The sequence below is a fragment of the Dendrobates tinctorius genome, unplaced genomic scaffold (assembly GCF_039654945.1).
Source record: "Dendrobates tinctorius isolate UK_male_01 unplaced genomic scaffold, ASM3965494v1 ptg000152l, whole genome shotgun sequence".
Classification (NCBI taxonomy): domain Eukaryota; kingdom Metazoa; phylum Chordata; class Amphibia; order Anura; family Dendrobatidae; genus Dendrobates; species Dendrobates tinctorius.
The window spans coordinates 469,639-485,772 of record NW_027361819.1 but is presented as its reverse complement, the minus strand read 5'-3'; the positions used below and the strand labels follow the sequence as shown (position 1 = coordinate 485,772).

Genomic DNA, 16,134 nt, shown 5'->3' with positions numbered 1-16,134 from the left:
TCCCCGGGGCCCATCTCGACCAACTGGCCTGGGAAGCCCATGAGAAGGGGGCTCATTTTGGTGCACAAAAGACTTTACAATGGCTGCAGCAGATGGTGTACCACCCACGATTACACGCTGCGGTAGAGGAAGTTTGTTGAACCTGCCGCCCGTGCGAGCTCTCTAAACCCCCGCACAGCGGGCCCCGGTGCAAACTATTGTAACATCAGCCCCTCTGGAGCTTCTTACTGTGGACTATCTAACCATAGGTCCTGCCTATCAGGGGTATGAACATTGCCTTGTTATGGTGGACCGCTTCACCAAGTTTGCCGTAGTGACCCCCACTCGAGACCAAACAGCAGAGTCAGCCGCCTATGCAATTTGCAAGAACTTTATTCAAGTGTACGGTTGTTCACAACGAATACATTCAGACCAAGGGGCGTGCTTTCTAGGAAGAGTCATGGAAGAACTACGTCATCTTTACGACATTGATAAATCACGGACTACGCCATAGCACCCACAGGGAAACGGAGCCTGCGAACGATTCAATCGAACGCTAATCCAAATGCTGCGCACCCTGGAGAGCGACCGCAAGGCCCGCTGGCCTGAATATGTCCCTGAGCTGGTGTGGGTATATAATAACCGGGTGCACCGAGTGACTGGTTACACCCCCTACTCATTGCTGTTTGGACGGGAAGGCAAAGAAATCACAGAAGTGGAGTTAAACCCGGAGGAACCTCTACCCTGGACCGGAGTATCCTCGTGGGTCCGAAACCACCGGCACCGGCTGCAGACCCTCCACCGAATCGTCCATACAAAGCTCCAGGATCTAGAACACCGGGGGGCAGCACTGCCCCCACCAATTGACTTCCAAGCTGGAGATCGGGTACTCGTACTAGATCAGTGCCCCCAAAACAAATTAGAATCATGGTGGGAGGAGACCACGTACAAAGTGTTGCGCCGGATAAGCCCCGACGGGCCTGTGTACGAAATACAATCGGAAAGAGACGGTACACCTCTCACTCGTACTGTGCACCGAAATATGTTGCGCACCTGTGCGTCCACTGATCCCATGCGACCCAAGCTGATCACTCAGGCCCCCGACCCCCCGCCAGCAGTCTGGGACCTGGACGACGAAGAAGACTTCCCAGCCACATCCGCAGGCCCTCCAAGTAGTGACATTACAGCAGATCCTGTCAGCCTGCCAGAATCGACCAATCCACCACCATCCACCACCACAGAAAGCACCACCCCGACCGAAATTAGACGCTCCGAGCGGTCAACAGCTGGCAAACCCCCTGAACGTTACCAACAAGACCAGTTCGTGTGGCGACAAGAACTGTCATCTCCAAAGACTAGCTCGGGTCTACGAAAGCCCTCGCCCGAGGACTGGCGAGCATACAGGGTGGGGGAGTGTGGGAGAGAGGGTAACCGTTGAGTGTCCGGGTCGGTGGTTGGTGCACTAGGGATGGAGATTGTCAAGGACAGAAGGGTGATAGCTGGGAAAGATAGACAAGAGAGTGCAGTACCTAGAAATAACCACAAGATGGCAGGGGGAGTAGTTCAGGACTCAACAGCAACTTAGAGATAGGAACCCAGGAGGGGAATTCCCGGGACAATGAGTCAGCAGACCTACACTAGGCAGCTGGAGACGGTGGGAGCGACTGTCAGTAAGTGTAGATTACCAGGGCGAGACAAGACGCTTACCGAGGACTTCAGGGGGACGGCACCAAGACGAGCAGCCGAGACCTGTCGCCCCGCTCCAGCCCGTGGCTGCTGCCGCCTCCACACTTCAGCCAGCGGCTGCAGCCTACCCGCGGTCACCCGCGGCCGCTGCCTCCACGCTCCAGCCCGCCGCAGCTGCCCCGCTCCCACCAGTGGCCACAGCTGGTACAGTGCTGTTGGCGGCCACTGACCCACCCCGGTCCACAGCAGGGGTCGGTCCTCTGCTGGTCACGAACTCCCCTTCGCAGCCGTTAGCTGCGCAAGTGGCCTGCCATTCGCCACCCCTCACCGCCGCCGCTTGCCCCAGTCCGGGGGCTGCGGCTTATCCAGCCAAGGACTCCGCCGAGGCCTGAGGGGCCCCCGTGTCATCAGCGCGCCGGAACGCGCGAAGCTTTTGTCAACGCCTCAGCAACTGGGCCCAGCAACTACTACGCCGAAGGACCACCATCCCGACCGGCGTGGGACGTCTGGACAGCTAAGTGGCTATATAATACGGACCTGTAGTCGGCCATACCACGGCCTTATAGTGACCGGCAACTGCCGGAAGTAGTCGTGTTCTATCGTTGTGTGTTTGCTTGTGTAGAGCCCCTGCGAGGGCAACCTGTGTTACCCCCTTTTCTGGTGAACAGGCCGGGACTGAGGAAAGACCCCTCTGGCCGTATAAACGTTATCTTAGTAAGCACCAAATTGTCTTGCGACTCGTCACTGCATCCTGCGTACCTGCTAGCACCACATATGAAGGTAATATTATTATTATTATAGGGGTCCCCTGGCATTTTACATTTGCTTATCTGACTCCCTGCACTCACGCCAGTCAGCTGTATGAAGGTGCCACGGTTCTCTAACGAGTCCCCCTCATTATATACAAGGCAGGTTACCTTACTTTTGTAGCGTCTATAGGTTCAGGTATTTCTGTAATTAATCTGCCTTGTAACATCACCAGGTCAGAAAGATCCTCAGCTAAAGTGGGGTCTACAGTAGAAATTCCTTGTTAGGTGTCATCTATTTCTCCTCTTAAACCTAAAAAGACAGATCTGTAAAGAGATGAGAGCGGCCACAATTCAGGATCAGGTGATGGTGACTCTGTGGAATCTTTCTCCCTACAGTTCTGTTTCTTCTTTCATTTCTGCAGACAGAAGCTCGGCCGGGATCATCGTTGGCTGTTTTATTCCTGTGGTTACACTGATAATTATCATCACTGGTGTTCTGTGGTGGAGACTAAAACGGAGGAGAAAAGGTAATGTAGTGACATTAGGAGAACGTTCAGATAAGTCCATGTCCAAGCCCTTTAAAATATAAATCCGGACTGATGATTTATGTTATTTTGCTGTAAAATGTAAAGTTTCATCATTTTATGCTCTTCTGACAGCAGCGCTCACAGTAGGAGACATTGTGGGTCCTCCTAAGCTGATTGATGGAGAGGAGGCCGTGCTGCACTGCACAGTGGATAACGCCCCCGAGGACCTGTGTGTGACCTGGCTGATAAGAAGAGCTGGACAGGAGCAGGAGATCCAGACGTCTCAGATGAGAGAACGTTCAGAAGAAGAAGAGGAGAGTTTACTGGATACGTCCTATGTGATCAAATCACAAGTGGTGGGACGTCAGCATTCATCATCACTGAGCTTCATACCCCATATGGAGAGACATAAAGACGTGACCTTCATCTGTAGAGGGGTCTCTGGTAAACGCAAGGGCGAGAGGACGTTTCCCTGTGAGACGATTTATGGTGAGATATGACTTTTATATTACATTATTTATTGCTGTATGCTTTTTTTGTGGGAGTAGTTGACTTTTGATGGCGCCTTTCATCTTAGCATTCTATTTACTGAAAAACGAGAAAATAAACTCCAAATTCAAATTGCAGCCTCAATTCCACAATTGTTTTTTTGGGTGTTATTTTTGTGATGTTCACTGTGCTGCAAAAATTACCTCCTGGGACTATGATTCCTCAGGTCAGTGCGTTTTCAGGGATACCAAATTTGCTAAGTTTTTGTTCTAGATACTTTTATTTAAATGGTGAAAAAAATTAAAAAACCAAACACTTTTTGTTGTGTTGCCATTTTCCAACATCCATAACATTTTCATTTTTTGGGCGATGGAGCTGTGCGAGGGCTTGTATTTTGCGAGTTAACAATTTAATGATACCATTTTAAGGAAGATACCACATTTTAGACTTGTTTGAGATTTTGAGACGACCGAAAAATTGCAATTCTCATTCTGTTTCAATTCTTTTTTTCCTTCACAACATTCATTGGGTTAATTTATGTTTTGATAGACTGGACTTTTATGCTCACAGTAATACCAAATATGTGTATGCTTTTTTATTCTATTTTTAATGGGAGAAATGGGAGATGATTCAAACATTTTTTTTTTCATATTTTAAAATCTTTTTTAATTTTTACAGTTTTGCAGTCTTTAGTAAGAATCATGGTCTCCTATGAAGCACAGGCTAGACTTTAACATCATACCATAATGACAGGCATGGGGTCTTCAGTAGGTCCCAGGCTGTGATAGCAACCCATCGGCACATCAGTAAATACCGCTGTCAGAGATTGACTGGCGTTTCACGTGGGAGGGGCAACAAGATGTACTTGGCTCCACCTATGGCTGTTAGAGGCAGATGATGGAGGTATTACGCAGCCATTATCTGCTGTGAAAGATGCAGGATCAATTCCTGAGCCCTCATCAAAGACAGGGACAAGAACAACATGTGATGTAATAAGTTTGATATAAAACCAACTGTACTGCACAGAAGACTTTATAAATGTCTGAATGTTCTCCAATAGCTGCGTCTGTAATACGTTCTGCTTCCAGTAATTACTATAACTCACATCATATCTGCTTATTGCATCACATTTCAGTAAAGCCCAAGATGTCACAGAAAGTATCGAGAAGTCTGTCTGACTGCGGGGAGATGAAGTATTTACTCAAGTTGGAGAAATTTTATCCTAAAAGCATCAAGATTATCTGGACGTGTGGAGAGAAAGGAAAAGTAGAAGTCGTATCATCCACTGACTCCATATCAGAGAATCCTGACAGATCCTACAATGTCTCCAGTGAGATCAATATTCCTGAGGATCAACACAAGGATCCAGGATTCAGAGTGCGAGTGACCTGGGAACATGATTCTATGGAGAAACCAGAATCCAGTGAGCTGTATATCAGAGACTCAGGTGAGAGGAGAGATATATGAGGGTTATATAAGAATCCTGGAGCCGTCTATCAGAGACTCAGGTGAGAGGAGAGATATATGGGGTTATATAAGAATCCTGGAGCTGTCTATCAGAGACTCAGGTGAGAGGAGAGATATATGGGGGTTATATAAGAATCCTGGAGCCGTCTATCAGAGACTCAGGTGAGAGGAGAGATATATGGGGATTATCTAAGAATCTTGGAGCCGACTATCAGAGACGCAGGTGAGAGGAGAGATATATGGGGTTATATAAGAATATTGGAGCCATCTATCAGAGACTCAGGTGAGAGGAGAGATATATGGGGTTATATAAGAATCCTGGAGCCGTCTATCAGAGACTCAGGTGAGAGGAGAGATATATGGGGGTTATATAAGAATCCTGGAGCCGTCTATCAGAGACTCAGGTGAGAGGAGAGATATATGGGGTTATATAAGAATCTCGGCGCCGTCTATCAGAGACTCGGGTGAGAGGAGAGATATATGGGGTTATATAAGAATCCTGGAGCCGTCTATCAGAGACTCAGGTGAGAGGAGAGATATATGGGGTTATATAAGAATCCTGGAGCCGTCTATCAGAGACTCAGGTGAGAGGAGAGATATATGGGGTTATATAAGAATATTGGAGCCATCTATCAGAGACTCAGGTGAGAGGAGAGATATATGGGGTTATATAAGAATCCTGGAGCCGTCTATCAGAGACTCAGGTGAGAGGAGAGATATATGGGGGTTATATAAGAATCCTGGAGCCGTCTATCAGAGACTCAGGTGAGAGGAGAGATATATGGGGTTATATAAGAATCTCGGCGCCGTCTATCAGAGACTCGGGTGAGAGGAGAGATATATGGGGTTATATAAGAATCCTGGAGCCGTCTATCAGAGACTCAGGTGAGAGGAGAGATATATGGGGTTATATAAGAATCCTGGAGCCGTCTATCAGAGACTCAGGTGAGAGGAGAGATATATGGGGTTATATAAGAATCTCGGCGCCGTCTATCAGAGACTCAGGTGAGAGGAGAGATATATGGGGTTATATAAGAATCCTGGAGCCGTCTATCAGAGACTCAGGTGAGAGGAGAAATATATGGGGGTTATATAAGAATATTGGAGCTGTCTATCAGAGACTCAGGTGAGAGGAGAGATATATGGGGTTATATAAGAATCCTGGAGCCATCTATCAGAGACTCAGGTGAGAGAAGAGATATATGGGGTTATATAAAAATCCTGGAGCCGTCTATCAGAGACTCAGGTGAGAGAAGAGATATATGGGGTTATATAAGAATCCTGGAGCCGTCTATCAGAGACTCAGGTGAGAGGTGAGATATATGGGGTTATATAAGAATCCTGGAGCCGTCTATCAGAGACTCAGGTGAGAGGAGAAATATATGGGGGTTATATAAGAATATTGGAGCTGTCTATCAGAGACTCAGGTGAGAGGAGAGATATATGGGGTCTGCGTCAAACTGGAGCACCTTGGGCCCACCAGAGAAAATCATTCTTGGGGCCCACTATGTAGCTACATAGAAATAAATACAAGACCACCAATTGTGTGGTAAATCACGCTAATATCCGGGTATAAGGTAGTACATGTCTTAATTATGTAGCAGGAGTTGGGGCAGCCCCCCTCATAGAATATAAAACAGCCCCCTCATAGAATATAACGTAGCCCCCTCACAGAATATAATGTAGACCCCCTCATAAAATATAAAGCAGCCCCCTCATAGAATATAATGTAGACCCCTCATAGAATATAGTGCAGCCCCTTCATAGAATATAATGCAGCCCCCTCATAGAAAATAATGCAGCCCTCCCCAAAATATAATGCAGCCCTCATATAGTATAATGCAGCACCCTCTTAGAATATAATGTAGCTCCCCTCATAGAATATAAGTTGTCCACTATAAAATATAATGTAGCCTCTTCATAGAATATAATGCAGCCCCCTCATAGAATATAATATAGCCCCCTCATAGAATATAATGTAGCTCTCCATAGAGTATAATGCAGCCCTCATCTAGTATAATGCAGCCCCCTCTTAGAATATAATGTATCCCCCCTCATAGAATATAAATTGGTCCACCATAGAATATAATGTAGCCTCCTCATAGGGTATAATGCTGCCCCCCTCATAGGGTATGTGTCATGATCCAGGACGGGGTTTCGCTTTGGCCCGTCCTGGTCTGATTGGGGGTTAATTATTCCGCCTCTCCCTGGCAGAGGGCGGCTATTTAATGCTCACTGGACCTAGATCCAGTGTCAGTTATACTCCTGCCCTTGGCTGAGTTAGTTGACCTTGTGCGTACGTGTGCCTTGTGCCTGATATCTTGCTTGCTTGTTTGGTTTTCATTCGGTTCTGTCCCTGTTACGGGTTCTGCCTGTCCCTCTTGTACTGCTCTACCTCTCATGTATGACTCTCTGCTTGTGACCCGACTTCTCTCTGCTCGTCCCCTTGGTACCGCGTCGCCCTCTTGTGTATGACCTTTGGCTTTGTCTGACCTCCCGTCTGTTTACCCCTTCCGTACATCGCTGTCCGTACTGTGAACGACCTCCGTTTTGCCTGACTCTGAGTTTGCTGTCTTCTGTGAAAGCAGGACACTAAGCCCCGCCCCCATTGCAGTCACATGACCGTAGGTCCCGTGCCGGCTTGCTAAACTTCACCACTAAGGTCCCGTGCACCTATACTTTGTGGCTATTCTGGTCCCCAGGGGTCCCTACAGTGCGGGTGAGTCCCTGCTCAGCGGAGGCTGTACGCCGGCGCTGTCAGGATCCTGATAGTATGATGCTGCCCCCCATAGGGTATAATGCTGCCCCCCACAGGCTATAATGCTGCCCCCATAGGGTACGGTATATATATATATATATATATAGACAGATAGCTAGATATAGATAATAGAGATAGATAGAAATATGATATATAGATAGATGGATAGATAGGTATAGATAGATAGATAGATAGATAGAGAGAGAGAGATAGATAGATAGATAGATAGATATAGATAGAGATATAAAAAAACAAAACACAATACTCACATCTCCTCGCTCCCACGCTGATTCCGGCGGCGGCTCTGCTTTGGTGTCAGGAGCTGCGCTGCCGTCTGCCAGACACACAGTGGGTGTGCGATGAAGTGACGTCATCGCGCACCGGCTGTGTGTCAGAAGCAGAGGGGACTGATGGGAGAGGGAGCGTCATCAGACGCTCTCTCTTCCATTACAATTGAGGGCGGCGCGCACGGAGAGCAGCCCTGACTTACTGCCGCATAGCGGCCACGTGGGCTGGGGGCGGGGGGGGGCCCTGGTCTCCCCGCCCAGATAGTATGCACTGTCACTGACCGGAGACTGCTATTAAAGTGAAATGATATTCACCCCTCTCCACGCCCATCTGAGCGTGGGGAGCAGTGAATATTCATTTCTCTTTAGCAGCGGGAATGGGCTTCTGCCTTCTGTCACCCGCTGCTGCTCCGCTGGCATGGGGCCCCCATAGCAGCTACGTGGAGTGCCGCTATTAGCGACACGCCACTGGCTGGGGCCCCCTGGAGCAACGAGGCCCTAGCCAACTGCTGGCCCTGCATGCCAGCAGGTGCCAGGGCCCACCAGAGAATTCTCTGGTGGGCCAGTCCGACCCTGTTTGGGGTTGTATAAGAATCTCAGAGCCATCTATCAGAGACTCAGGTGAGAGGAGAGATATATGGGGTTATATAAGAATCCTGGAGCCGTCTATCAGAGACTCAGGTGAGAGGAGAGATACATGAGGGTTATATAAGAATCCTGGAGCCGTCTATCAGAGACTCAGGTGAGAGGAAAGATATATGGGGTTATATAAGAATCCTGGAGCCGTCTATCAGAGACTCAGGTGAGAGGAGAGATATATGGGGTTATATAAGAATCCTGGAGCATCTATCAGAGACTCAGGTGAGAGGAGAGATATATGGGGGTTATATAAGAATATTGGAGCTGTCTATCAGAGACTCACATGAGAGGAGAGATATATGGGGTTATATAAGAATCCTGGAGCCATCTATCAGAGACTCAGGTGAGAGAAGAGATATATGGGGTTATATAAAAATCCTGGAGCCGTCTATCAGAGACTCAGGTGAGAGGAGAGATATATGGGGTTATATAAGAATCCTGGAGCCGTCTATCAGAGACTCAGGTGAGAGGAGAAATATATGGGGGTTATATAAGAATATTGGAGCTGTCTATCAGAGACTCAGGTGAGAGGAGAGATATATGGGGTCTGCGTCAAACTGGAGCACCTTGGGCCCACCAGAGAAAATCATTCTTGGGGCCCACTATGTAGCTACATAGAAATAAATACAAGACCACCAATTGTGTGGTAAATCACGCTAATATCCGGGTATAAGGTAGTACATGTCTTAATTATGTAGCAGGAGTTGGGGCAGCCCCCCTCATAGAATATAAAACAGCCCCCTCATAGAATATAACGTAGCCCCCTCACAGAATATAATGTAGACCCCCTCATAAAATATAAAGCAGCCCCCTCATAGAATATATTGTAGACCCCTCATAGAATATAGTGCAGCCCCTTCATAGAATATAATGCAGCCCCCTCATAGAAAATAATGCAGCCCTCCCCAAAATATAATGCAGCCCTCATATAGTATAATGCAGCACCCTCTTAGAATATAATGTAGCTCCCCTCATAGAATATAAGTTGTCCACTATAAAATATAATGTAGCCTCCTCATAGAATATAATGCAGCCCCCTCATAGAATATAATATAGCCCCCTCATAGAATATAATGTAGCTCTCCATAGAGTATAATGCAGCCCTCATCTAGTATAATGCAGCCCCCTCTTAGAATATAATGTATCCCCCCTCATAGAATATAAATTGGTCCACCATAGAATATAATGTAGCCTCCTCATAGGGTATAATGCTGCCCCCCTCATAGGGTATGTGTCATGATCCAGGACGGGGTTTCGCTTTGGCCCGTCCTGGTCTGATTGGGGGTTAATTATTCCGCCTCTCCCTGGCAGAGGGCGGCTATTTAATGCTCACTGGACCTAGATCCAGTGTCAGTTATACTCCTGCCCTCGGCTGAGTTAGTTGACCTTGTGCGTACGTGTGCCTTGTGCCTGATATCTTGCTTGCTTGTTTGGTTTTCATTCGGTTCTGTCCCTGTTACGAGTTCTGCCTGTGCCTCTTGTACTGCGCTACCTCTCATGTATGACTCTCTGCTTGTGACCCGACTTCTCTCTGCTCGTCCCCTTGGTACCGCGTCGCCCTCTTGTGTATGACCTTTGGCTTTGTCTGACCTCCCGTCTGTTTACCCCTTCCGTACATCGCTGTCCGTACTGTGAACGACCTCCGTTTTGCCTGACTCTGAGTTTGCTGTCTTCTGTGAAAGCAGGACACTAAGCCCCGCCCCCATTGCAGTCACATGACCGTAGGTCCCGTGTCGGCTTGCTAAACTCCACCACTAAGGTCCCGTGCACCTATACTTTCTGGCTATTCTGGTCCCCAGGGGTCCCCACAGTGCGGGTGAGTCCCTGCTCAGCGGAGGCTGTACGCCGGCGCTGTCAGGATCCTGATAGTATGATGCTGCCCCCCATAGGGTATAATGCTGCCCCCCACAGGCTATAATGCTGCCCCCCATAGGGTACGGTATATATATATATATATATATATATATATAGACAGATAGCTAGATATAGATATAGATAATAGAGATAGATAGAAATATGATATATAGATAGATGGATAGATAGGTATAGATTGATAGATAGATAGAGATAGATAGATAGATATAGATAGAGAGAGATATAAAAAAACAAGACACAATACTCACATCTCCTCGCTCCCACGCTGATTCCGGCGGCGGCTCTGCTTTGGTGTCAGGAGCTGCGCTGCCGTCTGCCAGACACACAGTGGGTGTGCGATGAAGTGACGTCATCGCGCACCGGCTGTGTGTCAGAAGCAGAGGGGACTGATGGGAGAGGGAGAGTCATCAGACGCTCTCTCTTCCATTACAATTGAGGGCGGCGCGCACGGAGAGCAGCCCTGACTTACTGCCGCATAGCGGCCACGTGGGCTGGGAGCCCCTGGGGGCGGGGGGGGCCCTGGTCTCCCCGCCCAGATAGTGTGCACTGTCACTAACCGGAGACTGCTATTAAAGTGAAATGATATTCACCCCTCTCCACGCCCATCTGAGCGTGGGGAGCAGTGAATATTCATTTCTCTTTAGCAGCGGGAATGGGCTCCTGCCTCCTGTCACCCGCTGCTGCTCCGCTGGCATGGGGCCCCCATAGCAGCTACGTGGAGTGCCGCTATTAGCGACACGCCACTGGCTGGGGCCCCCTGGAGCAACGAGGCCCTAGCCAACTGCTGGCCCTGCATGCCAGCAGGTACCAGGGCCCACCAGAGAATTCTCTGGTGGGCCAGTCCGACCCTGTTTGGGGTTGTATAAGAATCTCAGAGCCGTCTATCAGAGACTCAGGTGAGAGGAGAGATATATGGGGTTATATAAGAATCTCTGAGATGTCTGCAGGCATATAACTTTGTCCTTATACACAATACAGCTGGGAATAGTAATCATGTAGGACCTCACAGGATACAATATATCGGCTGGCTGGTCTTCTGTATATCCTCTATTTATCTAATAATGACTCTGGTAACGGTTTCTCGTCTCGGTGAACCCCTCGGTTATTTTACTGTCTGATCTCCCTCATTTCTTCCATTCTTCAAATTTAGTAATAAATCCATGTGCATTATATATGTGACGATATTATATGTGATGTCACGTCTCGTTCTGTAGATGACAGATGGACTCCGGTTGTAGAAGAGATTCAGACCCCTCGTCTCCTTCTCGGCTCCCCGGCCGTCCTGCAGTGTAATATCTCGGAGTATTTCCCAGATGCCGTCACTGTGAAATGGATGAGACGTGATAGAGATCAGATACATGAAGAGACTGACAATAACCAGAGGATAACATCCAGGAGAGCGGCCGATAACACCTACAGCTGTACAGCCAGTCTGACCATCACCCCCGACCTGCGGACACATCAGGGGGCAGAATATGTATGTCTGGTGGAGCACCCCTCCCTGGAGAGACCCATACAGAGAAGCACGGAGCCACTACAAGTCTATGGTGAGTGGTTATATATTCTGGAGAAATATGAAGTTTCCTCCGTCTCTGTGTAATTATTTTATTTCTAGATATAAAGTCCTGCACTCGTCTTTATATTTCCTCCATCAATTTACAGTCACAGTTACCATATATAAGTTCTCTATCTGTTGACGTACAGCGAGGATCTGTATATGGAGGAAATAGTGATTTTCCGCTTCTGGTGGTAAAAATCGCCAGTAGATGTCAGCAAAGCACATTTATGAATCGTTGGTTTACTATGCACTGTATTACATCTCCTAACTCACAGCACCCAAACTAATCCTGACACACTGGAACAAATCTACTGCCACACAACAACTGTCTCATTCAGCAGCAGTAGAACGGGTTCTGGGATACCACAAACTCCCCCTCTTAAGAAAAGCCATCCTCGGCGTACAGTTGGATGCTGAAGCCTTGTACAAATGACAAATTTAGAGATACAGAGGAAGAAGTGCTATACACAACTGCAGAGCAGAATGGAATAATTACTAGTAAAACCAACACAGGATGTGAATATGAGAAATATTCAGAACATTGTTGGGATAGAGTCTCTAGACATTTGATGTAAATGTCCATGCCTAGAAAAATACAATAGTAGATAAACATGAGTATGTACAACATTCTTAGTAATAACTATAATACTAATACTTGTAAATGGGGTTAATGAAGTTTAGGATTTCTTGGCTTTGTGAGCCAGACACAGTTCTTGACCTGTTATATGAACTAGAAAAAGAACACATATTAATCTGGTAAATCTGAGTATATAAATGCCAAGAGGGCATATGATTCAAGAAGGATATATGGTGAGGTACCTAGTCCCTGTACCGAGCAGGTAGGATACCTTGTGTACTCCGCTCAGAGCGTCTCAAAGGTACTGTCCAATGACTGGAGATCAGTTCAGGTTCTGTGGTCTCTTCAGGTGGAAGAAAAGTACCGTATTTTTCAGATTATAAGCCGCACTCCCCCCCCAAATTTAGGGGGAAAATGGGGGTGCGTCTTATAATGTGGATATACCTTATCGGCGCACCGCTGCGGGTGTCCGGTGCTGCCACTGCACTGTTTCCCATGCTGCCATTGCCCTGTGTCCCATGCTGCCGCTGCCCTGTGTCCCATGCTGCCACTGCCCTGTGTCCAGTGGCGATGCTGCGGGGGGCTTTGCCAACATTTTGTGAAAGGCCAGAGCCTCCGGAAGTTCCATGGTTTCCTGTGGGGTGGACTCCAGGAAAATGGCCACCAGGGGGTGGCAGATGCACATATGGAGTTCTCGGGAGATGAGATCTCAGCCGAGAACTCCATCTGCGCATGCTTCGCCCCCAGGCAGCCATTTTCCCGGAGTCCACCAGCTGAGATCTCATTTCCTGAGATCTTGGTGGCGAGATCTTGGTGATCTTGTCCAGTTTACTGGAAGCCTTCGGTTGTAGTTTTCCTTGGCACATCCCTGTAGCAACTCAATAAGTGGTTTAGACACTTGAGCAAAGTGAGGAATAAAGCGGCGATAGTATCCTGCACATCTCAAAAAGTTTCGGACTTCTTTGACGATAGTTGGCGTTCTCCAGTTTTAAACTACAGCAATTTTGTCGGGATCAGGTTGTACCCCTTCCATGCTTACCGCATGTCCAAGGTAGTTGACTCATGGTTTTAGCAAGTGGCATTTGGAGGGTTGACTTCGAGGCCATGTTGGCTTAGTACCTTGAAGACTTCGAACAGATGATGAATCTGGTCTTCATATGTCCTTGAATAGACAATGACATCATCAAGGTAAAGGATGACACTCTGGAAATTTCTCCATTAGCCGTTGGAATGTAGCAGGAGCATTGCTAAGTTCGAAAGGCATGAAGTTAAATTCAAAGAGCCCCATTGATGTGGTAAAGGCAGTCTTCTCTCTGTCCTCTGGCGCTACGGGAACTTGCCAGTACTTGCAGGTTAAGTCAAGGGTAGAGAAGTAGGAGGCAGATCCGAGAGCAATCAGGGACTCTTCAATTCGTGGCAAGGGGTAGGCTTCTTTGTGTGTGATGTTCAATTTGCGGTAATCCACATAGAAACGTATGGAACCATTTATTTTTTTCACAAGGACCAGCGGTGCAGCCCAAGGGCTTTCACTTTCACGTATGACATCAGCCTCTTTCATGTCTTGAAGCATTTTCTTGACAGGCTGATACAGGACGATGTCGCTCCTTGATGGGAGGATGATTACCTGTGAGGATTCAATGCTGAATCAGAGTAGTCTTACCAAAATCCAACGGGAGCTTTCTGAATGCTTGATGATGACGCTTGGCAAGGTTCAGAACTCCATTGATTCTCTCTGTTGGAGTAGTGGCATCTCCCAAATTCAGCTCAGTGCACCAGGGGTCTGAAGTAGCCTTCTTATTGCCTTCGTCAGCTTGGGTGGAATGTTGATTAACTGTTACCTCACTTGACATGATGTTTTCTGGTGAGAGTTGAGATAACTGTGCTACTGGATAAAATTTGTGGAGGTTAACAGGTGCGTCACTTAAGTTAGTCAGTCGAACTGGCACCTCAGAGATGGATGTAACTTTAAAGGCATCCTTCAGTTTTGCAAGGATTTGTTCAGACGCTCTACTCTCTGAAGGGGGCCAGGATCGAACTTCCCTGGAAGCAGCTCCCTGAAGCTGACCCAGCAGGATCTGCACCTGCTGTTCTGCAGCGAGGGGGTAAAACAGAAAGAGAGCTAGCAACTTGTCATGGAAGCCCCTGAAGGTGTGTGGCTCCCCTTTGTAGCGTGGCAACCAGGGAGCTTTCGGATAAAATGGGACAGAGAATGACATGTTGCACACGATGAGCAGAAAAGGGCTGCTAGCACCAGCTTGGCTGTTGTCGCTGAGTTCACTCATTATGTAGATGCTGAGGTGACTGCTCACAATCGGACAGAGTCTCTGATATAGGCAGACAGATGAATCCTGTTGGTGACATCAAAAATTGTGGTGGGCCACTGGGGAGGCGCCAGATGTTGCAGAAGGGCCAGCTGGGTCATGTAGTCTCACTGGCAGCAGATAATGATGTCACGGTAGCTGAAGTGGGTCGCTGGACCCCTCAACACTTCCCTCGTGTCCACAATTGTCAATAGTGGGAGGTGGCACTTGTAGATGGTATATATAGGACCCAACGGGGACTCACCGTAGTTGTGTCTGGATGCAGGTTTGGAGCACCCATGGTGTTCGTGCAATCTCAAGCAGCCAGACATGCAGGTGAACTTGTAAACATAACAATTTTACTGAAAGAGGTAATGGGGTACAGTCTCTCTCTGTTAAAGGTAAAGTTCACAGTATATTGTACGTATGAAAGTATTGGTTCTCTCCTCATGAGACAAGTGAGGATATGGCAGCTGGAGCAGAGTGCTGTTCACTTGCTATTAGAGGAAGTTTTATGTGTAGTCCAAGAAATATTACACTGATGGAGGGACCTTCACAGATTGGCTCTCTGTTGAAGCACACTAAAGTGTGGAAGTACTCACAGTTTTGAGCCAACCCTTCCCTTTCCTAGGTAGTAGGTTAAAGAAATTTGGTGGCGTGGCAACCATGTGGATCTGGTCCTGGCTCGAAGCAAACAGGATAAGATAAGACAGGACAGATAAGTACACCTGCGCAGGAGCGCAATGCCGAGCAGACTGTGTGGATGATGCAGGGACGCGTCATCCACACATCAACCTTGCTTCAGTAGCTTCAATATAAGGCTGCTATGTGGAATAGGATCAATTACCTTTATAAAGTCCAGATAAATCCCATCAGCCACATTACCATCATCCAGATTTGCACTTACTGCCTCATAGAAATCCAACATGTCAGACACGACTTATCCTTCATGGATCTGTGCTGGTTGTCAGTTATGATATTATTTACAATATATCTCTGCAGGTCATCTCTTATAACGCCCTCATATATGTCACACTACTGATGTCAGACTTACCGGACAGTAGTTACCTGGATCCACCTTCTTACCTTTCTTATATATTGGTACCACATCAGCCTCCTCCAATCCTAACGCACCGACCCTGAGATCGCCCGGCCATAATGTGCCGCTGCCTCCACTGTGTACAGGGAGATCATTATACACTAACGATAATAATAATAATGGCTGGCATTTCTTTGGATTTGG

At 47.6% G+C, this 16,134-nt stretch overlaps 1 protein-coding gene across 2 annotated transcripts in view; it reads left to right on the top strand.

Annotated features, from left to right (window-relative positions):
- LOC141050657 (uncharacterized) overlaps positions 1-16,134 on the top strand; it is a 75,628-nt gene that overhangs the window by 39,343 nt on the left and 20,151 nt on the right. For both annotated transcript variants that reach the window (XM_073547247.1, XM_073547248.1), the window contains exons 5-8: positions 2,837-2,941; positions 3,077-3,430; positions 4,566-4,877; positions 11,671-12,003. In XM_073547247.1, the coding sequence (XP_073403348.1) occupies positions 2,837-2,941; positions 3,077-3,430; positions 4,566-4,877; positions 11,671-12,003 (1,104 nt within the window). The remainder of the gene's footprint in view (positions 1-2,836; positions 2,942-3,076; positions 3,431-4,565; positions 4,878-11,670; positions 12,004-16,134) is intronic.